Source organism: Gopherus flavomarginatus, chromosome 9 (assembly GCF_025201925.1).
Source record: "Gopherus flavomarginatus isolate rGopFla2 chromosome 9, rGopFla2.mat.asm, whole genome shotgun sequence".
Classification (NCBI taxonomy): Eukaryota; Metazoa; Chordata; order Testudines; family Testudinidae; genus Gopherus; species Gopherus flavomarginatus.
In genome coordinates this window covers 64,383,061-64,407,804 of record NC_066625.1, presented here as the reverse complement: position 1 = coordinate 64,407,804, position 24,744 = coordinate 64,383,061, and the positions used below count along the sequence as shown (strand labels likewise).

The 24,744-nt window shown below is 39.8% G+C and overlaps 1 protein-coding gene across 2 annotated transcripts in view; it reads right to left on the bottom strand.

Annotated features, from left to right (window-relative positions):
- Positions 1–362: 362 nt before the first annotated feature.
- THSD4 (thrombospondin type 1 domain containing 4) overlaps positions 363–24,744 on the bottom strand; it is a 654,719-nt gene continuing 630,337 nt past the window's right edge. For both annotated transcript variants that reach the window (XM_050967929.1, XM_050967930.1), the window contains 3 exons: positions 17,311–17,490; positions 2,978–3,122; positions 363–1,492 (listed from right to left, as the gene is read on the bottom strand). In XM_050967929.1, the coding sequence (XP_050823886.1) occupies positions 1,350–1,492; positions 2,978–3,122; positions 17,311–17,490 (468 nt within the window). In that variant the 3' untranslated portion in view covers positions 363–1,349. The remainder of the gene's footprint in view (positions 1,493–2,977; positions 3,123–17,310; positions 17,491–24,744) is intronic.

The window sequence follows — 24,744 nt, the reverse complement described above, 5'->3', positions numbered from 1 at the left end:
ACTGAATGCCTCATTCTGTTTAGCTCTAGCAAATTCCAGGACTGAGTACAGTAAATGTAGAAAATGAAGATCATCTAACACAGGTGCAAATCTGTAACCATTCTTGACTGGAACAGGAAGACATAGTGTAAATAGATGCTATTCTTTTAGAGTAAGTTTACTGAGGAACAACACAGGATGAAAACAAGACAAACTACACTATAATAATCCTTCAACAGCTAGGAGTCAGGATTTCCTTAATACAGACCTCCAAACTACTGCACCACCACTTATTCTCTGTGTGTGTGTGTGTGTGTGTGTGTGTGTGTGTGTGCGTGTGCGTGTGCGTGTGCGTGTGCGTGTGCGTGTGCGTGTGTAAGGCCAGATCCTTTGGTGGCAGCTTCAGAAACTGATGGCAATACTAACTGAATCGTATACATGTTTGGATTGATCCTGTTACTTACTGAACACTTCTAAAATGAAAAATTATTATGCAGTGAGATTGCTACATCATGGTGGAAGATTCTATGCTGGTGTAAACTGACAATTTAGATCAGTGGAGGAACGTCACCCATTTGAGCTTCAGCTGTTAGCGTCACATGTTAAGGAGAAGACTTCTAAAACTTAAGGGCACTGTGGTGGGTAATATATTGCTTTCAACATCCATATAGAATTACAGGCTATAACTGTAATGCACTAGTTTATGAATTAGATACAAGGCACCTTTAGGCAGTCAATGTGTGTACATTTGCTGCTTAGTTGAAGGCAGGAAGTTATTGAGAGTACAGCAGAGATATCTTAATCATGACACTAATTTAGTATGAAGGGTTGAGGTAATTAAACACACATATTAGGGTGCTGGGAAATTGAGCTTAAATGGGTCCTAAGGGTGCTGGGTTTTTTTAATGACATAACACTTCTTACATACATGTTCTACTGATACCATCTACTAATTTAAGTCCAAAACACCCAAGAAGGGTTGGTACTCAGCAAATAATTGTGCTGCTGTATCTGTACTGGTCAAACATCTCCAATAAATGCATTTGACTGATTTTCCTTTCATTCAATTCATAACAAGAAGGGTGGTATTTTCCTTAAATAACAATTATTTGATGAACAGATGCATACAATAGTTTCAGTAAAAAATAATGCTTTAAAAATCACGGTTTTACAATGAACATTTTAAAAAGCCAAAAAGCTCCTATTATATGCTGCATGTTATGTGTGAGACATAACCATAGTCTTGATGTGCTCAGCGATATGGAAACCATCTCTTTAAGAAGGTAGAACCTGTTGCAGTCCAAACAGTAACACTGTTTATGTTCCCATATCGAAGTTAAACATGGACGCTACGGGTGATGGAGTAGTTGTTATCTGCGCCCTAGAAAACCTGATTGTCTATTGGCCACCTTTGTGCAGGATGCACAACAAGCTGTCTTGTAATAGGTATAGACACAGAGCCGGGCCTGCACCACCACATTGCAGTTGTAGTATTTGTCTTTGCAGTTTTCATCTGGGGAAGAAAAAAAAAAGCAGAGACCTTTATGATTCAGAAAGATTATGTTATCAGAGCTGATTATGGTAGAGTGCAAATTTATTTTTAAAGATTTACTGTCAGGTGAAAAAAGCATATATTTAAAAATAGCCTACTGATGTAAGTAAGTTAAATTATTAAAACTACAAGAACTTTTTTTATTTGAATATATTTAGAAAAAAATGCACATATTTAAAAAATCTACTTTAATTTTTAACAATCTCTGTTTGCTTTTTACACTTAATTTGGCTTGAATAATGAAAATGGACTAGACAGTAGCACTTGTATTTATAGTCAGGTTTGTGTCATTTTCACTTTCAGATTCTCAGGTAATAAATACCATGCTGCAGGGTTTGGGTGGCTAATGCTTCAGGGGAATATTAACAGTACTGCCAACCTCTAAGCACTGAAAAGTCATGAATCAGCCCCCTCACAATCACAAGATTGGCTTATAAATATTGAGATTTTGAAAAATAATAAACGGGTTCTTTATATTTGCCTTCTGGGTTCAGAGCCACTAGAATGCACTCCATTCACATTTAAAAACCATGAGGGCTAGAAACTTGCTTTTTTGATGAAAACTGAGATTCCCACATAATCACATAACTCAAGAAGCAGGGATTTTAAGAAAAAGACCAAATAACACAAGGCACACAATAAAATCATGAGACTTGTCAGTATTAATTTGTTTTAAACAAAACTGTTTTCACGTAGAGGAGGAGGAGGAACATTTCTATCAGTCTTACACTACATAATAGCTAATTTTTACAAAATCTAAATTTGTGAACAAATTTGACCTGAAAGTTGATGCAGAGTAGAATGAGGTTCTAACGACTTCTTAAAACATCTTTCTCCTCTTCTCTAGTAATTATAATTAGTAATAAAATGATTCCATAAAAATTATGAAAAAATCTCTGACAATATCAAATTAATGCTAACGTGTTACATTTTGGGGCACAGGTCACTTGCTGGTTTGAACTGGAGTAAATGGAGGATTCTCTGTAACTTGAAGTCTTTAAAACACGATTTGAGGGCTTTAGTAACTCAGTCAGAGGTTATGGGTCTATTACAGGAGTGGGTGGATGAGGTTCTATTAGGGTGACCAGATGTCCTGATTTTATAGGGACAGTCACAATTTTTGTGTCTTTTTCTTATATAGGCTCCTATTACCCTCCACCCCCTGTCCCGATTTTTCACATCTGCTGTCTAGTCACCCTAGGTTCTATGATCTGCAATGTGACTAGGTCAGACTAGATGATCATGATGATCCTTTCTGGCCTTAAAGTCTATGAAAACTTGCTGTACCTTTTTAAAAAGACAGCCTTATTTTGTTTAAAAACAAACTCCTAAAATTGGAACAGAAAATAAAAGCTGAACCCAGAGAGCCTATACAGGATTGTTAAATATTTTCTCCACTAGATGGAATTCCACAGTCAAAACAGTCAAGTTTTCCTGCCTCCTTACCTATTTCTGGTATACAATCCTGAGTGTTACAAGGTTCTTTTTCTTCCGGTTTAAGCTGTGGATCACATTGGTTACTGGGTGTCAGATCATCTGACAGACATCGTACTTCTCGAACCCGGAATCCTCCTTCACAGGATTTGGAACACTGAAATCAAATGAGTTAAAATTCAGGAAGGTGATAATTTGTACTAGGAAACCCTCACAGAGAAAGGGGGCTTATAACCTTATCCAAAGCCTCCAGACTTCCTTCCATTGACTTTAATAGGATTGGGATCCTTAAAATGCTGATTAGAAAGTTATGGGATTCATTCCTGTTAGGGCTCAAGAAAAATCCCTGTCCCCACGATACCCAGTACAAGTGAGAAGGACAAGGCTCTCTCTAAGAGAAACCGCTTCAATTGAAATACTCTCATAGTATCTCCTTCTGGGATACATTTTATGAACCATCCTGTTAGCTGTATGACAGGAAGCCAGAAAGATTGTTATAGATGTGAGAGGAATTCAAGGAACAATTTGTAGTGGGGGGGGAGGAGGATCCAACATGATGGAGTGAACCCCCTCCCCCCCCCAGCTGCAGTTCTTTCATAACAGTCAGTGTGATAACAATGGAAATGCTATTTTCCTGTCTGATGAGCAAGGGTCATTGTTTTTGCTCACAGATTGGCCTGTACACCATATCACATCAACCTCAAACAAACTATTGAACAGAAAGTGAGTGTCACGCTGTCTGGAGTGGTTCATGACTGTGAAGGCCTACCTCAGGGCAGATTGTCAGAAAACAGAGCAGACGCCTCAAACTAGTGATGTGTTTTATATTTAGGTTTCACCATGCCAGTGACAAATGTGAACTCCTGGATCGCTATACAAATCTTATCATAAGAGTCAAAGACACTCTCCCTTAGACTCTCCAGTCTATCTTGCCACCCAGACAAATGGACTTTGTGATAAAAGGTCACTTAAACCAAAAGTTACACCACATCAGTTTGCTTACAATTCCAAGAGACCAGTCACTTACCCCAGATCAAATGGTACTCTAGATCTTACACCAAAGACAATGCTGGTAGCCAATTCTATAGTCACCTAACTAAAGGTTTATTAGCTAAGAAAAGGAAGCAAGAGTTACTGAGAGGTGAAGCAGGTAAAATTTATGTACAGGTGAGTCACAGCTTCTAATTCCAAATGGTGCCAGTGATGTAATAAACTGCCAGATTCCCAAAAATCTTTTCCAGGTTTCCAGATTGTCCGTGGGGATCTCCACTTTGCACCTGTAACCTTTAGGAGTCCATACAGTCCAGAGATGAAGGATTTTTCCCTGAATCCATATTTACAGCTTCTTCTCATAGAAAACAAGCTGACGGTCACTACCCATGTGGGCTTCTCCTTTGATGACAGAGAGAGGAACACATTTTGAGTCTTTGACCTCCAATCATCACAATGACCACCTGCTTCACAATGAGCACTTTTCTGTTAAAGGTCTTCATTTGCATTCCACAAGGCTTCTTTCTCTTTTGATGGGTTATTTAGTTACAGGGGTTATACAATGTAAATGTTTGCTATTACATAATAACAGGATACAGATAAGTGAAAACAATGCAGGTAACATCCCACTAGTTTTCATGAAGTTTAAAACACCAATATACTCTCATACATTTAACAATCACTTTGATCTATGCTAATACACGAGTGAATTGGCCTGGGCTTTCAGCAGGAGCTGACACTTGGTCTGCCAGCATCAAAGTAGGGAAAAGAGGAAAGGTGGTGGGAGAACTGTGATTCCTTAATTCCCAAATGCACTACACTTTCTCATGACAACTGTAACCAACTCCAATGCTCTTTTGATCAAAATACACAAGTTTGTTTTAAAGTAAATGCAGCCTTCATGAAATATATATGGAATTGATAGCCCAGGAGTCTTTAATTCGCCCTCTGTGTACAGAAAATGTTCTGAAAAAACAAAATCTCATTTTCTCTAGAGGAGAAAAATATTTATGGATACCATAAACATGCTGCAATGTGAAAATCACGTGCACTGCACTCAACGAACTAAACAGTTTTTGCACAGAAGAACAAACATGGGTGACAGTGGAAATGAAAAATGAAGGGAGAGAAGATGGTTCAAGGGCAGTCTTGACTACTACTACAGCTCAGTGTCAGATGTAGCAAGTTGGAGTATCAGTGAAAGTCGCAGACCTACTTGCCACATCTCTACCACTCCCTTGGGCTGACCTTAAATCCCCTACACATTCCCACATACCACGCTGGAGGACTGAAGGGGGCCAAGAGTTCTCCTCTGTGTTCTCTCCACTTCTTGGACCATCCTACTCAGTGTAATCACTGAGGTGCTGCTTCATTTTGGGAGCCAGGAGGACTACACTAAAAGGGCCAATTTCAGTCTGAGTCTAAAGCGAGTGCCATTCAATCGATTGAAACGGAGCTGCACCAGGGCGGACGTGAGCTGAATTTGGCCCTAAGAGAAGTTATAACACTTGAATCACAGATTTACAGGATGGCTTATTACTCTCTCAGCACCTGCTCCTATACTTGCAAATACCATTGATAATTGCTGAGAGTTCTGCTCCGGTTCCTGGCAAGTGTACTAAAATTAGACACAGAAACAGCAACTGCGAGTATTCTTGAAAAATCCCTAAGCGGATTAAGTGTTTTAAACAAAACAGCCAGTATTGTCACAAAAGTCTTTAAAAACTCCAATCTTTGTTAGTGGTTTCTGGAAACTGGGTTAGAAACATTATGCGAGTGTTATTACCCTCAATTCCTTTGCAAAGAAGAGTGTATTGGGACTGCCATCCCTCTACCATTAAATGAAAAATCTAATCAGACAAATGTCAAAATAGGCACAAAGGTAGTACTGATAAATGGTAAGGAGCCAAGCCTCATCTATCTATTGTAATGGATAAACTCTGCTTTCAACCCTAGGGCATGATTCTTCACTCCATTTAAATGAAATAAAACTTAAATTAGATCAAACTTGATTATGAGATGAACATTGATGTAGAATAATAGCAGTGTGAGTTCCATGGCTTAGAACAGAAGTTCATAGCACATCCATCAATTTTTGTCCATTTACAGCAACCATGTGCCTGCAATACTGTTAAAACACTGCCAAGCGCAGCATCAACGAGATTTTCTTCCAACAGCAGTTTCTTAAATGAAGACACTCGTCTATGCTTTGTTTTGCATAAAGGCCTAGGTTCCTGAACACTGTGAATATACCAATTTTCATTAAATTAGCATTTAGAGTCTTAAATAATACTGTACTGTGCATTGAGGTAATAATTGCATGTCCTGAGGCTACTAGGAGGCTAGCTTTGCTACCCAAAAAGAAACAAAAAACCAACATGGGATAATAGCTGATGAGAAACCTCTAATAAAATGTATTTTTCTTGAGGTATTAAACCAGAAGCATTAACAAAAGGAGAAAGCCATCGGAGAGGAAAATACTCTCTTATTGTACTTTGATCAATGTACCATAAAATAATAACGTGGCTTTTACCTTCAAATTTCTTACAAGCCATCACTACCTACCTTGTCTTACTAAGGGCATGTCTACACTGCAATTAAAAACACACGGCTGGCCCATGCCAGCTGACTTGGGCTTGTGGGGCTCAGGCTAACCGGCTGTTTAACTGCACTGTAGACATTTGGGCTTGGGCTGGAACCCAGGCACTAGGATCCTGCGAGGTGGGAGGCGCGAATGTTTACACCACAATTAAATAGCCTTGCAGCCTGAACCCTGCCAGCTTGAGTCAGCTGGCACGGGCCAGGAGCAGGTGTCTAACTGCAGTGTAGACATACCCTAGAACTGCAAAAGTTTCCTCCCCCCCATCTCCTCCTCCTCACCCCCAGTATTTCATGTAAATTTCGTGCTCATAAAAGGTGTCAGCCTATCTAATCCCTGTAGGAATGGGTGCCCATCCAAAAGGAACATTAGCAGCCATTCCACAACAAAAAATAAGGACTGGGAATGTTACTAAAGAACAGGGGTCAACAAATTAGCAAGAACAAAGAATGGAAAAGAACAGGAAGGGGAGTACAGGTCATAGAGTTAAAACATGGTAACCAAAAGGGGACACAGAGCAAAGAACCCAGACAACACCCACTGTTCTGAAAAAGAATCTAGGGAATCAGTGGAGGCAACCATAAAAAGTGTCTGTTTGCCTGTTCTGGAGGCTGAAATCTTCTTTTTATAGAGACAAGAGGTACATTAAAGGTGGCAATACTACAAGCTCCCCAACTCTGTCCAGTCCACGTGCTGAAGACTCTTATTTCAGTCTATTTAGTCTTTGGTCTCTCTCTTGAGATTGCCAGGAAGGTGGGAATGAGTATTAACTATGCTGATAGTCTTTGTGATGCGGACACTTGTCCAGTAGGAAAATGACTTCACACACAAGTCACCAAATAGCCATCATTAGCTAATAGCTGTCAATCACCCACAAACAAGACTGGATTTGAACTGGTGTCCTAGATGTTGAAGATTCTATTAACCTGTGAACCACCTGGTTCCCCTGAAAAGTTGAACTCAAGCCCAGCGCAGATGTTGAAATGTGATGCATGATGCAGTTCAAAAGTATGTGCACAACAGACTTTGTGTAAGGCTACTTCCTGTACTATGCTATTCAGGTTCTTATACCATCCACCTCACAATATCATCTGAGAGCCTCTGTTATAAACAGATAGCTAAGGGTTAATTTTCTTTTACCTGGAAAGGAGTAACCTGAAACACCTGACCAGAGGACCAATCAGGAAACAAGACTTTTTCAAATCTGGGTGGAGGGAAGTTTGTGTGTGAGTCCTTTGTTCTTGTCTTCTGCCTGTACTCTCTCGGCTATGAGAGGATTTTTTTCTGCCTCCTGCTTTTCTAATCTTCTGTTTCCCAGTTGTAAGTACAAAAGATAAAATAGTGATTTATAGGGTTTTTATTTTGTATTTACATGTGTGAACTTGCTGGAATGTGTTAAATTGTATTTTTTTGAATAAGGCTGTTTATTCATATTTCTTTTAAGCAATTGACCCTGTATTAGTTACCTTAATACAGAGAGACCATTTTTATGTATTTTTCTTTCTTTTTACATAAAGCTTTCTTTTAAGACCTGTTGGAGTTTTCTTGGGTGGGGAACTCCAGGGAATTGAGTCTGCAGCTCACCAGGGAATTGGTGGGAGGAAGAAGTCAGGGGGAAATCTGTGTGTGTTAGATTTACTAGCCTGACTATGCATTCCCTCTGGGTGAAGAGGGAAGTACTTGTGTTTCCAGGACTGGAAACAGGGAGGGTGGCATCCCTCTGTTTAGATTCACGGAGCTTGCTTCTGTGTATCTCTCCAGGAACCCAGGGAGGGAACACCTGGAAGGGAGAAGGGAAGGGAAATGGTTTATTCCCCTTTGTTGTGAGACTCAAGGAATTTGGGTCTTGGGGTCCCCAGGGAAGGTTTTTGGGAGGACCAGAGTGCCCCAAAACACTCTAATTTTTTGGATGGTGGCAGCTTTACCAGGTCCAAGCTGGTAACTAAGCTTGGAGATTTTCATGCTAACCCCCATATTTTGGACGCTAAGGTCCAAATCTGGGAATAGGTTATGACAGCCTCTCTTCCCCAAAAGCCAGTTCATTAATTCTTCGCTCACAATCTTGAATGTGGCCGTTCAGTAAATGCTTTTGAAACCTACAGTAGGTACATTATGTAACATTCAGCACTTTCACTGCAGACACACACTGACAGTTCACGCCATCCACCCTGTACCATAACTCCAAATTAATTCTAGGCAAGACCTCCCATTTATACAGTATTGTACTAAACTACTTTGTAAAGTACTTTGAGATATACTGATAAAAGGCCCAATATAAGAGCTAGGTATTATATTATCATCACCATCCACTGAAATTTGGTGATCCTGAGGTATGGAGTGAGGTCAGAGTGGTGTGTCCCCTACCCTTGGTTAAGTGGAAATTCATGAGACAGTCTCAGCCTATAGTGAAAGGTTACCAAATTTTTCAGTGCAGAGTAGTGAGATTTATCGTTCACTGTCTGTTATCAAACTAGACATGCTGCAAAGCTCGCGTATTCTTTCAGGCTTTACATGTGGATAGGGTTGAACAATTTGTCATGTCAGAAGGTGGGATGTTGTATGTGCTGGGGTCTTAATTCGGGAGTTTTGGTGCTAAGATTTTTTGCATAAAACATATTAACTAATTTGTTGTATTTTTAACAGTTGCATGGGTATCCTTTGGGTGGTACAGCTTCACACTGCTCCCTAATCACTGCTTTGCCTAAATGGTACAATCTAGACCTTAATACATTTTTTTTAAGTGTTCCCTTATTAAATCCTACTAAGTCACTAATGCTTTCCTCCAAAAATGTGTAGGATTCCAGGCTAATCTCACAGTTCTTTTGGAAATAATGTTATTCAGTTCCCCACATCTAGGTCTTTCAGGAAAGCAAGTTATATCAGTTAATCTTTCACTAACAGCTTTCCTCATTTCCTTTAACACTTGTGGAGGACAGTGATCTGAATCTGATGCTTTGTCTGCCATAAAATCATTTCCATTTCTTTTCACCCATTCTCTAACTCCTGTCAGGAAATCTAATCCTGGGGTTTGTTTACATTTTTGTCATCCTTACCCCAACTCATATTTCTACTTCAAAAAACAATAACAGATAAATGTCTATTTTTCCTACTTTACATTCTCCACCAATTTTATAGTTTGGTAGAAACTTTCTCTGTAATTCTATATTCTGTATTATTTTGGGGCTCCTTTAATTACTCTTCTTATTCCCTTCTGCTTATTTTTATATATCTCACCATTCTCTTCATTACCACACAGTTTATATTTTAAATACTTTTAAAAGCCTCCTGCCTATTGTTTACACTGCTCTAGTCTTTACATCACTATTGAACCACACTGGCCTCTGTTGTTCTTTTCCCTTCGTGCACATTTAACCAGGAAGAATTCCAATTTAATTTTCTTCAGCTATGTCCTGCACTTCCTACAGCCCTATAGGCTTGCTATACATTACCAATTTCTAATCACAGCTCCTCAAGGCAATTTATGTATTCCATCAAAATCAGCTCTCCAGAAGCCAAAGATTTTTGCACCTGCAGCTATGGGATTTTCAAGGCCAATTACATTGAGTTACATCCTTAAATCCAGATTCAAGCAAAGTCCCTATTGACTCCAGGAGTTTTGTCTGAATGAGTTCTTCAGGATTTTGTCCACTTTGACCAATATGATCCTCAGTGCTGCCAAGCTTCACATTTATGCAATTAACCTTGGCTCACTTTTAAGGATTAGAATTGAAATAACCCCAGACTACACAGGCTGTTTTCACCCGTCTTGTTTTGGCATAATTATTTCGCTTGCCACCATTACAAAAATAGCTGTTACCATCATAACACCAGTCATTGTCACCAAAAGATTTTACATAATGATGTGCCTTCCTGTGAATATGTCAGTCATTTTAAACCTGCCATCTAATCTGCTAGTACCACAGCCACCTATATCATATGACCCCCATTATTATACTATCTGAGTGCCTCTCAGTCTTTAATGTATTTATTTTCACAATACCCCTGTGATGTAGAGAAGTACCCCTAGTTTGCAGATGGGGAACTGAGTCATAGAGACACAAATAACTTGCCTAGGGTCCATAGGAAGTCTGTAGCAGAGCAGGGATATGAATCTGAGTCTCTCAAATCCCATAATAGAACCCTAAACACTGGTTGATCCTTCCCTCCTGCTCTAAGTGATACTAATCGCATAAAGATATTTTAGCTCCCTCTTTAGATCTCATGATAATAAACTGCACACTTCCCTTACTACCAGTAGCAATATCAGAGAAAAAATCATAATGTACTTTTTGTAAAAAGCCAGAGTATTCAACTAGGATTCGTATTTGTGCCCCACGATGTTGTAGACACAGCCATTGAGTCACTCCATATCTTTTGGGTTTGCAAAGGTAGAATTTGTTAACACATGCAAATACAATCTGTACACACAGATTCTGTCTTTTTGTGGGTGCAAATGACTGTGTCCACTAGCTTGTGGGAATGCATTTAAAGGTTGTTTTCGAAAACTTGGGCCACATGGTTTATTAATGCATATTCACTTTGGCCAAAATTGGCTGCCAGCAACATCAACAGAAATCTGAAGAAATTCCACTGACATAAAATAACAACAGGAATAATACCTGACTCTCATATAGTGCTTTTCATCAGAACATCTGAAAGCACCTCAGTTGATAATTTGTTTAACTTCAACCTTGTGAGGTAGCGAAATATCTTTAGCCTTATTTTACACATGGGAAACTGAGGCACAGAGCGGTTAAGCAGCTTGACCAAAGTCATACAGGAAGTTTGTGGCAGAGCACAGACCTGAAACTGGGTCTCATTTTAGATTGACTTCTGCTGAGTTACTCTGGATTTATGTTGATTTTATTGAGAGCCAAACATGCATTTTTGTTTTCAGAGAAGCACCCCTGAAACAATTACAGGGAGAAATCTGGATTCTGCTCAGCTGCTTTGTTTTATTTTGTTTCTGCCTCTGAAAGAAAGTGGCTAAAGTGTTCCCCTTTCTTTTCTGCTTTCCTTTGATGCCCTAAGTGTGGCCAGATAAATGAGCAATGCAAGCAAGAGGACAAACAAAAAGCAATTTCTATCCTTAATGTCATGTGGGAAAAAAATGTCAGGAGGGATTTAGAATCATATTACTTTCAAAGGCGCTTGACTAAAGGTTTGCTGAAGGAAAATCAAAATGAGGGATCTGTAGACTCTCCACACAGAGGACTGTCATTTTGGATTTGATTTAAGGCCACGGAAAGGAGTGAACTACAGCATTTAATAAGATGTCATCTAAGTGCTTGTCAAACACATCAATGTCCTTCTGAGGAAATACTGGAGTTTTGGGTTTTCATTTTCATGACAAATGTTGATTTTTTTTCATCACAATTATAATAAGCTACTTTGTCAAAGATGAGCTATGTTGGGAAGATATATGAAATCAAAGTCACTTGTGGCACTGGTGCACATCAGCTGGCCCGCTTCCTTTGAAAAATGTTGATAAATGGCACACTCTGCACAGTAAGCTCTACTTTCAGTGATGTTCCAACTGCTGTAGACTGTTTTAAGGTAAATATCAGATTGCTTTGGGAACTGGAGCACATCCATCATTCTTTAGTGTCCCTTAATTTTAAATGAAGCCATAATCCTGGAAAGCAGAAACTCTTAATGCTCTGGGTAATATAATTAAGGGGTGAAACCACTTAGTAAAAGGAAAAATACATCATTTGCAATAATTATACTCAGATATAAAGGGCCAAATTCATATCTGGTGTAAGCAGGCCCTATAGCTTTATATTCTGTCTTATCTATTCACTGAAGGACTGAAAAGATAGTTGGATTTTTCAAGTTTGATTTTGATAATTTACACTCATTTCCCTGGAATGGACCTCCAGTAAAAGCCCACTCAGGCATCCCAGGCTTAACACAGATGCTAAGGACAGTTCATTGGTATTGCTAATCACCCAGCAGTCAAATGAAACATGATACATACAAAGAACTTGGGGATAATTCAAGATGCATGATTAAATAATAGAATATTATTAGGTCCAGCTGGAAAAACATTTCCATTTGTGCAGAACTAATTTTCCAAGTACAGCATGTATCAGCTGTTTAATATTCTCCAATGCTAAATACTTAAGTCATTTTTCAATGCAGACTTAGTTGCAAGAAAAACATCTTTACCAGATTTAATTTTACATTCATGCTGATTTCGTGGATTATTCAGAAACATACTGCATACTAAGAAAGGAAGGAAAGAAAAAGTGCTACCTTTTGATCCACAGTGAAATAACTAGTGGAAAGTCACTACAGGTACCATCCTGAAACATCGCCAGAATGCAAGGTTTCTCCCTTTTCTTTTCCACATATCCAGTGATAGTCAGGGATTACTGGTCTGTGTGTAAAAAATGTTTAGACAGAAAATGCCCTCTCTCTCTTTTATTAGATGTGGTCAGTTGGGAATCTCATTAAGAAAAACAAGCAGACAAAAGAAAACAAAACGCTCCAAACACTTGGAACTGTACAGAATTTGATACCTTCCAACAACCTTATAAACAGCTAATTTCTATTTATTCTGACAAGCATCATCTTCTTTACTGATATTATTCCTGCAGGTAGTATTACTTTTTCCTAACATGATGTAGTTTTTTGGAAACATTGGTTTCATGAATGTTAGTTCTCTTTACATTTTGTGGGCCAAATCTTCAACTGGGATAAATCAATATAGCTTCTCTGAGGTCAATGTGTCTATGCCAAGTTATATCAGTTTAGAGGGCAGCCTTCTTTTGTGTTAGTTGCATAGAAAACTGGAATTGTATTCAAATTATATCCAAAACTAGAAAATAAGTTGCAACACTTCCCAAATGCTTTTTGAGAGAGCTCTGATGCTGGGGAGGGATAGCTCAGTGGTATGAGCATTGGCCTGCTAAACACAGTGTTGTGAGCTCAGTCCTTGAGGGGGCAATTTGGAGCAAAAATCTGCCTGGGGATTGGCTCTGCTTTGAGCACAGGGGTGGACGAGATGACCTCCTGAGTTCCCTTCCAACCCTGATAATCTATAGTGATGTTATTTATTATTTGTACGGTGCCTCAAATTGGGATAGGCACTTTGCAGAAAAATAATAAAGACATAGTATGGAAGAAGTTCACAACAAGTAATCAGATCATGCCCCCGACTAATGATTACTACTAGTGGGGGAACTGCAGTGATTGCAATGGAAACGTTCATAGTTGTGAGCACTACACTTGTAGTTATTTTTTACAATACCGGACCGTACTACTGGAATTATTACATACATAGATGAGTGAGAAAAACAATTGTAGAGATGAGGCAAGACAAAATTACAATATGACGATCACATGTTTACTTAGCTATGGTATGTGCACACCTTGAAGGTTTCATTCAAGTTCTTTTTACGTTAAAATAATTCCATAAATAATCTCAATTTATAAAAACTGGTAAATTAACTCCAGTGGGCTGCAGCATGTGTTTGCTATCAATTCCACCAGTAGCTGAGTGGTTTAGATCCTAATCTCCAAAAGCTTTTAAACCCTTTCCAAACCACTCTTGCCCTGGTGGTGCCCTTCTTTCCTGTTTCATTCATACCCAGCAGCAAGTGTAAAGCTACAATACTGCTTACAAACATACTCACAGCAAGTCTCACTCAGCTCAACAGTAATGACATGTTCTTCTCTCAGTGGGGAATTTCCCTGATATATCCTGAATATTCCAGAACGTTTAGAGACCACTGCATTGCACATTAGGCAGACAGTGTGGGAAAGGGGCACACACATTGCTCTGCAATTTTTCCTGGGAAGCAAGAAATCCTTGAGCTGGCTCTCCGAAATTTCTAGTCATTGTACAAGTGACAGTGCAAATTCATTGCATGATGAAAATAAGGGAAATTGCCTGTACTAAGAGTCTAACTAGTACCCGTTAAGGTAAATAGAAAGATTTGCTAGATCATGCCATGACAAACCCAACAATATCAGAAAAGCTTATTAGCCATAATTAGTAACGTTAATTTATTAAGCCTATTGATAAGTTTATAGTATACAACCTAAACAAATGAAGAACATTAAATGATATGGACCTGATCTTAAAAGATGGAGATTCCACAGTGATAGACATGAAAAAAGGGTCTGAAGGCTTGTCTACACAGATAAATTAATCTGGATTAAGATAGGGTATGGATTTAAAATGGAATAGCTATTACTGATTAACTCCCTGTGTGAGCACTCTTATCCCAGAATAAGAATGCCTTAATCCAAATTAGTTTGATCCACTTGAATAAAGATAATTCAGATTAAAGTACTTTTATCCCAGAATAAAAGCATCCAGACAGGAAATTAATCAGGAATAGCTATTGCAGAATAACTTCCTGGGTAGCCAAACCCTGAATAGAAATCTCTACTCCCTTTTAATTTAAAATTAGATTTGCTGGTGTTCAGCTTCTTGCAGGGTTACACCATATATCATGAATAAATATTGCCCCAGGATCATTTTAAATTCTCAGTCACAAAGGGATATTCTTTAGGGGAAAAAACTAACATAAGTCAGCCTCATGGACCCTTGATTGTACTAAATTGCAACTGAAAACTTATTTAATCAATTTTACTGCAATTGTTTTCTGTCGTAGAAACGTCAGGAAAAAATGCCATCAAAGAGCAGCTGGAAGAATGGTAGTTTTCTGATAAGCAGCTGCAGAAGGGAGCATTGTTGCATTATTGATTAAAATGGGCAGCTACAACCACAATCACACACCACAAAATCACCACATTGTGACTGATGGCTGTGCTGCTGCAAAGCTGTGGTAAGATCTCTAACCTAGTGTTATAGAAAAATCACTGACATTAATATCTGTTAAATAAGTTCCTTTCTACTTCACTTTAAAATCAGTGTCTATAAGAATTTAAAGTTGAGTTATTTCTGATTTCTGAATTTAGCCAGAAGTATTTTTCTAGCTATTTCTTAGCGATCAAATGCCGGTTCCACTGTGGAATGGACTGACCATTTCATAAAACTCCTCAGGCATTTTAATTCACAGATTTACCAGTCACGCAAAGCTGACTATTCTCAGCAGAGCCTTCTCCATTTTTCCAGTTTAATGACACAGTGCTGAGGATAGGGGCTCACTGTTCATTTGGAGGACAACAGAAAGCCAGATTGCTGTCTCTCGGTTAAACGGGCAATCTGGGGTCCTTGCACAGCCCAAGTGTCCCCTCCTCTCCAGCCCACACACTCTAGCCCAGAGGTAGGCAACCTATGGCATGTGTGCCGAAGGCGGCACACGAGCTGATTTTCAGCGGCACTCACACTGCCCGGGTCCTGGCCACCGGTCTGGGGGGCTCTGCATTTTAATTTAATTTTAAATGAAGCTTCTTAAACATTTTAAAAACCTTATTTAATTTACATACAACAATAGTGTAGTTATATATTATAGATTTATAGAAAGAGACCTCTTAAAAATGTTAAAATGTATTACTGGCATGCAAAACCTTAAATTAGAGTGAATAAATGAAGACTCGGCACACCGCTTCTGAAAGGTTGTCAACCCCTGCTCTAGCCCCATACCAACTTGGATTCTCGCTCATAAGTACCCTCACCCTCACCTCATAAGGACTCACCAATTCTTCTTCGGACAGGCTGAGCCTATGTACTTCCCAGACCACAGTTCCCTCTATTCAGGCAGGCTGGGGTCTACCCCAGAGAAGGAAAGACTCAACCTCCACTTTTCCATGCACAGGACTATGTCTGGAGCGTTACCTCTGCCTAGAGCACCTCCGGTAGAGTCAAGACCCAGGTGACAGCAACAAGGACCCCCCAAGCCGAGAGTTCTCTTCTGGGATGGTATTGGTGGGACCCCTCAAAGCAGTGGATTTCAGAGCTAACAATTAAGATGAATGGGACAGTCCAAGCAATTTTTTCAGGCTGTCTCCAGACTCAGGCAGAATCACTGTATAGCTTACAACTGAGTTTTCACAATCATGACAATTTTTTAAAATGTGACTACTTCAGAATTTAAATTTTATATGAGTCCAGGAGCATGGCCCTAAGCAATGGGCCTACAGTACCATGGATAATACTACTGACTTTGAAGTGAAACGTTATCTTTGTACATGAATTATATTATAAATAAAACATGCTGTGTCAGTGCTGCAAAGCAGCTGGAAATCTTCCTTACAGGGCAGCCAAAGAGTCTCCCAACAGAAAGGAATCTGGCTTGACTCCATAGCATTTAAGATGTGTACATTCTCTTTTATCTGATTAACTAAATCCCACATTCGTTTACCCTCACTGCAGCTGAGGAGATCTAGGAGTGTGGAGGAAGTGCTACACGATTTTTCTGCTCCCTTGATCATGGACAAGCTGGGGGCCATAAGCGGCATAAAGACTGTACTAAATTATGTTGTCTGCAGTGGTTCCATAGGGACAAGGATCAGGTGAAACAGCATGAGCTCCATTCTTCCTCAGCATGCCCCCTATATGGAGGGGGACATGGGTGATGCAGAGGCAGCCGCACAACCTGGGGATTCCTCTCTCTTAGTGGACTCCTTAGCTGTCCCTGTAGGGAAGATTTTAGCTGCTTTGCCCCCAGAGACAGCACAAAGCAGGTTTTATTTACAATATAATTCACGTGCAGAGAATATGAAGTCTCATTTCAAGGTCAGTATTATTCCCCATGTGATGCTTTTCATATAAATACAAAAGAGATGGTCAGAGACGCACCAATCTGGCTTGAATATAGAAAAGGAAAATAGGACTTACTGTGCTCCACTCTGTATTAAACCACTTAGCCCCACAGGGTTTGAGGTAGCAGGGCTGCTGGCTGGGAGGTCTTTCCAAAAATGAACATTCATAAGGGTTCAACACATCAAAACTGCCTTCCGTTTTTCTAATACAAATGACTTCTCTCTGTTGGGTTCCGCTGCTACATTCAATTGAACACTGCATCAGGGAACAGAAAGAGCAGCGGATGTCACATAACAGCATATCTCTGATATTCTAGTCACGTACTCTAGCTACTCTCATAAATTAAATATGCATTTTAGACTAGCGTTCTGTGTCACACTTTATAACTATTAATGTTCTGAAGGAGAAAGCTTTAAAGCTTGGTTTGCTTATGCTCCAAGTCCCTGGATACAAATCTGGACTGCAACATTCTCATGTCTTCTTGTACATCCTTGTTCCCTGCCTCTCGTGAACTGAGGCAGATCTTTCTTCTCATCCCCACCACTGCAGACCTGATTATTGACTCTTTCCTATCTCTTCCCACCGCGCAACTTTATTTTATGCTAGAAAACTGCAGGTGAAAAGTGGACTTGAAATACTGCTGCCCTGGGAAATATTAGCCACAGCACTTAACCTTAATTGTGCCCCGAGGCCCTGATTCAGCAATGTACTTCAGCACATGCTTATAATTAAGCTTCTGAGTAGTCCCATAAAAATCAGTGGGACTACTCATATGCTTCATGTTTAGCCTGTGTTTAAGTGCTTCACTGGCTCAAGGCTATACAGCTTTTTGTCACGTTTTTGCTGGAGCACAGCAATCAGCTGAGCGCTGTGAAAGAACTTGCAAGTTCTAGGCTGACAGGTTCATTGCACTGTTCCATATGGCTAGCCAATAAACAAATGACACACAAGATTTCCATTGTTTATTTATTTATTTGGGCGACAAAGTACATTTTTCAAAACTGTCCACAAGGAAACAGAATTACTTGGTTTAAAAAAATAAATCCTTACACTTGCCGCACTGAAGCAGCTAAAGCACTACCTTTGGTTCAAAAGACTACAGAAACAAGTAATATTTTGTCAGCTCAGAAAGCCACCTAATCTAGTTACATATTTCCAGCATTTTACAGGGGCATCAATTACATTAATTTAATTGAAGCCTAGAAAAGAGAAAAGAAAATGAAGTACTTTTTAAAAAGCATACCTTTCAAACTGTTCATAAGACATGAGTCTTTATGAAACAATCACATTTTCTTTAAAAACAACACAGTAAAAAAAAAAATATTTTCCCCCAGTCTTGTTACCCTAAATTAGGGTCAAATTTTCAGAGGTGCCAAAGTGACTTAGGAGCCTAAGTCTCATTGACTTTCAAATGAGAATTAGGGCTGGTCTACACACAGTTTTTAAAATGTTTTAATTATGTCAGTTTAGAAGTTTTATACTAGTTCAACTGCATCCACATTACGTAGTTGCACCACCTTAATTGTATCCGTTTCTAAACTGGCATAGATAAAGCAATATAAAAACTGCGTAGAAAACCCATTAAGCTCCTGAATGCCTACATCACTTTGAAAATGAGACTTAGAATCCTGTCACTTAGTTTTGAAAAGTTTGCTCCCTAAACTGCAGTACCTACGCTGTAGATCACTTGGAAGCAATGGAAGATCCACAGCATTTAGTCAGCAGGTGATGAAGAAGAGTTATCAGAAATACAGTTGGAGGATTTTGTGAAAGCCAACAAAACATTTTTTCCCCAATAAACTTCTAAAAAAAATCACGTTCTGAATGGATTATATCAGGAAACTTGTGTTTCCTGTAGAGGATATGACAGCTGTAACTGTTGATTTGAATTCAGAGAATGAAATTCCAACAAATGTGAACGTTACCAAAACCAAACCAAAAAGGATACTCTGACTAAAGCCATGATAACACCATTAGCTTAGTTTCCCAAGCTATGTTAAAAGTAAAGAAGCAAAAGGTGTAAACACAGGATTCTTTATCTTTACATTTCACAGCTGTTTGATTTCTGTACTTGGTCTCAGCATAGTATATTTATATGGCAGTTTCTTTTTCTTACTTACAGGAAGAGGAAGGTCTACCACTGTCTTGAGAACTATTGCACACTTTTTATCACAAGGATTGATTTTGCTCATAAAAGGAAACTTTATAGGAAACTTAGGTTAAATGCTGAGACAATACACTTAAACTAAACTAAAATATCGGTCCATGATATTAAACTGAAATAAGTTGGAGGCTTTCCACTCTAAAGAAACATTTTGTTATGTTTGAGCATGACTGGTATTAAAGTTCGTAATGTGATAACATATAACTTGAACCAGGCCAGTATGGGATACAAATTTCTGTGAGGCTCTGTGAAAAGGAACATTGAGGATAGACGTTGAGAACACTATATTTATTCACTAGGTTTTAGGAGCCAATTTAGCTTATGGCAGCCATCTGGAAATAAGGATCACAGGTGCAGTCTGAACAAGGCACAAATCAGGAAGCTTATTTGTTAGGATATATCCTAAGAATACTCAGGGATGATAATCACAATCTTGTACATCAGAGGTCGGCAACTTCCTTTGGCACGCGAGCCAATTTTGCCTGGCACACGGCTGCCAGCCGGGGTCCTGGCCGCTGGCCCTGCTCAGCCCACTGCTGGCTGAGTGAACGGAACCCCAGGCTGGCAGGAGGCTGAGCGGTGCCGGCGGCTGGGACCCCAGACCAGCGGCAGGCGCGCCCCCCAGCTCTCTCCTCACCACACTCGGGTTCTGTGGCTCTCGGGAGTGTGAGCTGCCAGGGCGCAGGCCCTCAGCCTGCTGCAGGAGGGGCAGTGGCTCATATTCCCGGGAACTGGGGGGCATATGGGGACTGCCGCCCACATGCATCCACTGCAGGAGCCCCCCCAGTTTGTCCCCCTCTTTTCTGCCCTACCAGCCTTCCCTGCACCTTCTGCCTGTAGGGATTGAGTGCAACAGGCCCTGTGGCAACACAGGGATACCTTTGCAGCTCCGCTATCTAGGTCATCTTGCTCATTCCCATGACAGCAGGTCTGCAAAGGGCTTCCTGTGCTACTGCAGAAGCCATCCAGAAGCAGGGTGGCCTCCCACATGGCCCGGGGCATGTTCTTGTCCTCGCAGTAGTGGCCAGGGGGTCTCTGCTCTAGCATCCAAACTTCTGCATTATCTGAATCCCTTCCTTGTCCACCAGCATGAAGTACATAGGGGGACAAGGAAGGGATTCGGATAATATCAAGGCTTGGATAATAGAGTTTCGGCTGTACCTGAGTATACTGTACCTGCACTGGACATCTGCCACAAGTCTTACTTACTAAGGTGTGACATTTAAACATAACCCTCCTTGCTCCACTACCACTGGGTCCCAAACCTGCTGTGGGGAAGGCAAACAACCTACCACACCTCTCCCAGACTAATCGTGACCCAGCCCCCAAGGGAAAAGGGCAACTAGTGTAATGCCCAGAGCAGGTCAAGAGGAAACCCAGTTCTTCTATGATTACATGGCTGGGAGCATGCTGCCAACCCTGTCCTGGTGAAAGAGGGCGTCTCCGGGACTGCACAGGATAGAAACACTCCTCCAGTTATCTGGAAGGGCCCCACATCTGCTTTCGGGGGGGGGTCACCTTCCTCTGAAGCATCTGGTGTTGACTACTAGCAGGGTACAGGGCATGCACCTTGGATCTGATCCAGTCAGGCAATACCCTATTTGGTATGATTATGATCAGTACTCCTAGAGAAATCCAATACTGTGTTGCTACCAGCACACTTCTTTGTTTGTTTGTTGTTTTTAAAAGGGAGGGACGTGTTCACTGATACTGCTCCAGATTCAAGCAGGATTATAATCACTAATCCTTTGAAGGTTAGAGTTCATTTCTGCAGCATTACAAATTCTCATAGTGTGCACGGTTTTCAGAAAACGCCTGAATCTGCCAGGGTTTTCCTTCAGTGTTTGCACATATCTATGTGAGGTGGTGTTGGTTCCAGTCTGAAACGGAAATTTGGCTCACATGGGCTCTTACTGCTTGTTTAAAGGTTAAATACACACGATATGGTTCCTGGCATTGTTTGAAAGGCCTTTAGAAGATTATTCCAGCAGCATATTGGTTTCGGTGTTGCATAAAGGGGTATGATTTTCAAAGGCTTATTCTGGCCTAAAACAATTTAGTGTTATTAATAATGGAGATTCTGTTTATGTTTTGGGTGGAATTTGTGATCCCTTGACCAGATAACCACAAAAACCTTGGCACCAATGAAAAAGTACAGGGCGTGTTGAGAAAATCAGCATACTGTTTACCTAGGCTAACATGCACATATAGCAAAAGCTCAATCATATAATTCCTTAACAGCACACAGATGGGTACTGTGTCAAACTCTTATCAGGAAGAACATGAGCAAATCAGCTTCTGAACAGAATCAACAACAGGAGAAACAATGTAGCTGCATTTTCTTTAACTGCTATATAAAAACATCCCTGCCACTCCCCTTCTTCAGTGATTCTACCCGGAAAGCTTTAATAGTCAGTCAAAGCTCCAGAAGCTGCCCTGACCATGCTCCTTTTACTGGATGGAATAGAGCTAATGCCCTCTTAGGATAATACTATTTCTATTTCAGAGAGATGCAGTTATATGTGGAATTTCTGGCTGTAATCCTGGTTCTGTTGAAGTCAACAGGAGTTTTGCCATTAACTTCAGCGGGGTCAGTATGCTTATACAAGTAAAATGTGATCCAACGTTCAATAGCTCTGATTCATTTTCTCTGTTTTAAACTTGTTTAACTCAATGGAGAAGTCAGAGTGGTGAGTTTGTCAAGGACAACAGGCACCAAGTTGTGATAGGTCAGTGAAATAAGAAAAACACGTGGAAATGGCAAATAAAAACACACACTATATTAATGGACAAGCACTGCACAGTATCTTCTGCATTTTTAGTATCTCAGCGGTATGCTACCTCCACTTGTCCAGCCACTCCATTCCACTCCCACTAATTCATATAAATTCCCCACAGTATCATCTTTTCAAACTAGTCATTGTTAGGGTGGAGACTTTGTGTGATAAGAGTGAAGAGATTTTTAGTTTTGGGTGCAGTTTGAACCTTCAGGGATGACACAGAAATTGAAGTGAAATTTGAGGTCTCATGTTTCAGAGAGACTAAAACTCTGGCTTAGTTCTAGATAGACCAGCTGTGTAGTTAAAGCTATGAAACAGGTCATCTGTGTTACCAGTTTGTAATCAATAATCACAATCGTCAACATTTGTCTATTTGTGCAGACTATGTAAAATGATCCTTGTTTTGTGTATTTTACTGTAACTGCAAGGATACGTAGCACTAATAAATTTTTGACATGTGTGCTGGGTGAAATATGAAAGATTTTCTTCTGTTCCTGAATAGTTACAAAAGAAACACATGCACAGATTATGAATAAGGTTTACCACAGGACTCAGTATAAGTACAAAATAATAAATTACATTTGCTAAGAACTTTGATGAGTTACCACACAGTAAATGAGATTGGAATCAGGAAAAAGCTGAACAAATGAAAGACGTTCTTGATTTTTGCAAGAGATTAATTTAGATGATTTAACTGTTTAATATTGATGATAGACTGCAGTAGCCAAGTCCTAGAAAAGGGACTGTCTAAGCATTTTAAAATGGGCATAGGTAGAAATTTTCTTAGAAATGAATCCAAAATGGCACCCATGTTAGACTCAACAGCTGGTTTTAAAACTTAAAATGCCTTTTTTTTTCCATTTCAATACACATACTTGAGCATTACCTCAACTTATACACTGCACAATATGTGTGTTCAATGGAAAACAAAGCTTTTATGATTTAAAGCTTTGGAATACTGCTTCCCAGCTTTAGGTCTGGAGGCAATAACCACTGCATTGTCTCGATATCAATGAAATTCTATACCAACTCTGATTTTTTAAAACATTGTTGTTGGTATAGCTCTTAGATAATGTAATTTAGAGATGGTTTCTGACAATCTGTTGAATAAAGGACAAGTCTGCTGCAAATCACTTGGAGTCCCAATAGTATTTTATTACTGATTTTCTTGAGAATGGCTGTGAAAGCTAAAAGTATAATTTTATTTCATAATAACTTCTGTTCTTCACAACAGGTCTGAACATTCAGGACTTGAGCAACAGCTCTCAATCAATGTAAAAGGATTGATCATTAACTAGTAATTAAATTGTGTGCACAGCAATATATGTGATTCTGAATATATTTTCAACTGCAATAAGAAGACTTCTCTTTGTAGAGAATGTATTCTAGCCACTTCTGCAAGAAAACCACTTGCATATACAACCTTGGGGAGATCTAAAGACTATTTAACTGTAACTATGATATACGCAGATGTTAATGCCCTCATCAGGTTCCATTCCCAGCCACAAAATACCCGCTATTTACAGGATTTCTCAGTGATGATTTGGTTGCAATTAGCTTTGTAAAGCAGCATGTATCCTCTTACTAGGATTTAGCTCCCAACTGCAGCACTGTGTGTAACCGAACTCTCACAAATGGACTGAACAGGCCTAGCGAAAGAAGTAAAAGGTCCGTGTACTTTCTGTACAACTGCTGATGTCCAGAGTTCAATTTTTCTGATGTCTTTCAGTTGACAGTAATTCACTGAGGTACCCTTCAGTTGCCTGAGTACATTTAAAAGGGAAGGCTGCCTATGATCAAAGAGCAGGGAGATTTGGAAAAATCGTGTAGCATTTGGAATTCAGGGGAAAAGCTGAGGCACAACAACAGACAATATCCTCAAAAGCTGTTAATGCCTGAGAGAATTTGCTATAGGAAACAGCCATCACCCATCAGAAAAGGAGCTGCAGGTGCTGTTACAGGTGCAGTAATGTTTTCAGATAGAGGGGATTCTCCTTCCTCAGTAAAGGTTCACTAGAAGCTGCTGGAAAGAGTGTCTTCCATTTTCTGTGCTATATGTAACCTAAATGGGACAGCAACAAAACAGGCACATTGTTCTTATTCTCAGAGATGTTCTGTTCTTTGGAACACAGATACTTCAGATCCATTAAATCAGTGCAGGTCTCCCCTTACTCTATACCTTCCCTTTTTAGATTGTTAAATATGTTCTTTATTGTACTGATGTTCAAATGTGCAGAAATTCCTATGTTGTAAAGCACAGATTAAAAATACAAGTAATATATTTCATGTATGCAGTGTTCAAGCTTCTAGTCTATCTCCATTGTGGCTCAATGTCTAGAAAAGGCCTCTGGGCAGAATCAGATCTGAACATGGGATGGTGCACCAGAAGCATTCTTATGGCTTACAACTATTTCTTGCCCCATTGACCCTCTGAGTTCAGTCTTTGCTCTGAAGGAATGTATGGATAATACTGACAGCTGGGCTATCTTGGAGTTGCTTTCTTTTCAACGCCTGTACAGGTCATTTCTTCATGGCCCCTGTGTTTGTTGGCACTTGCTTGGACAT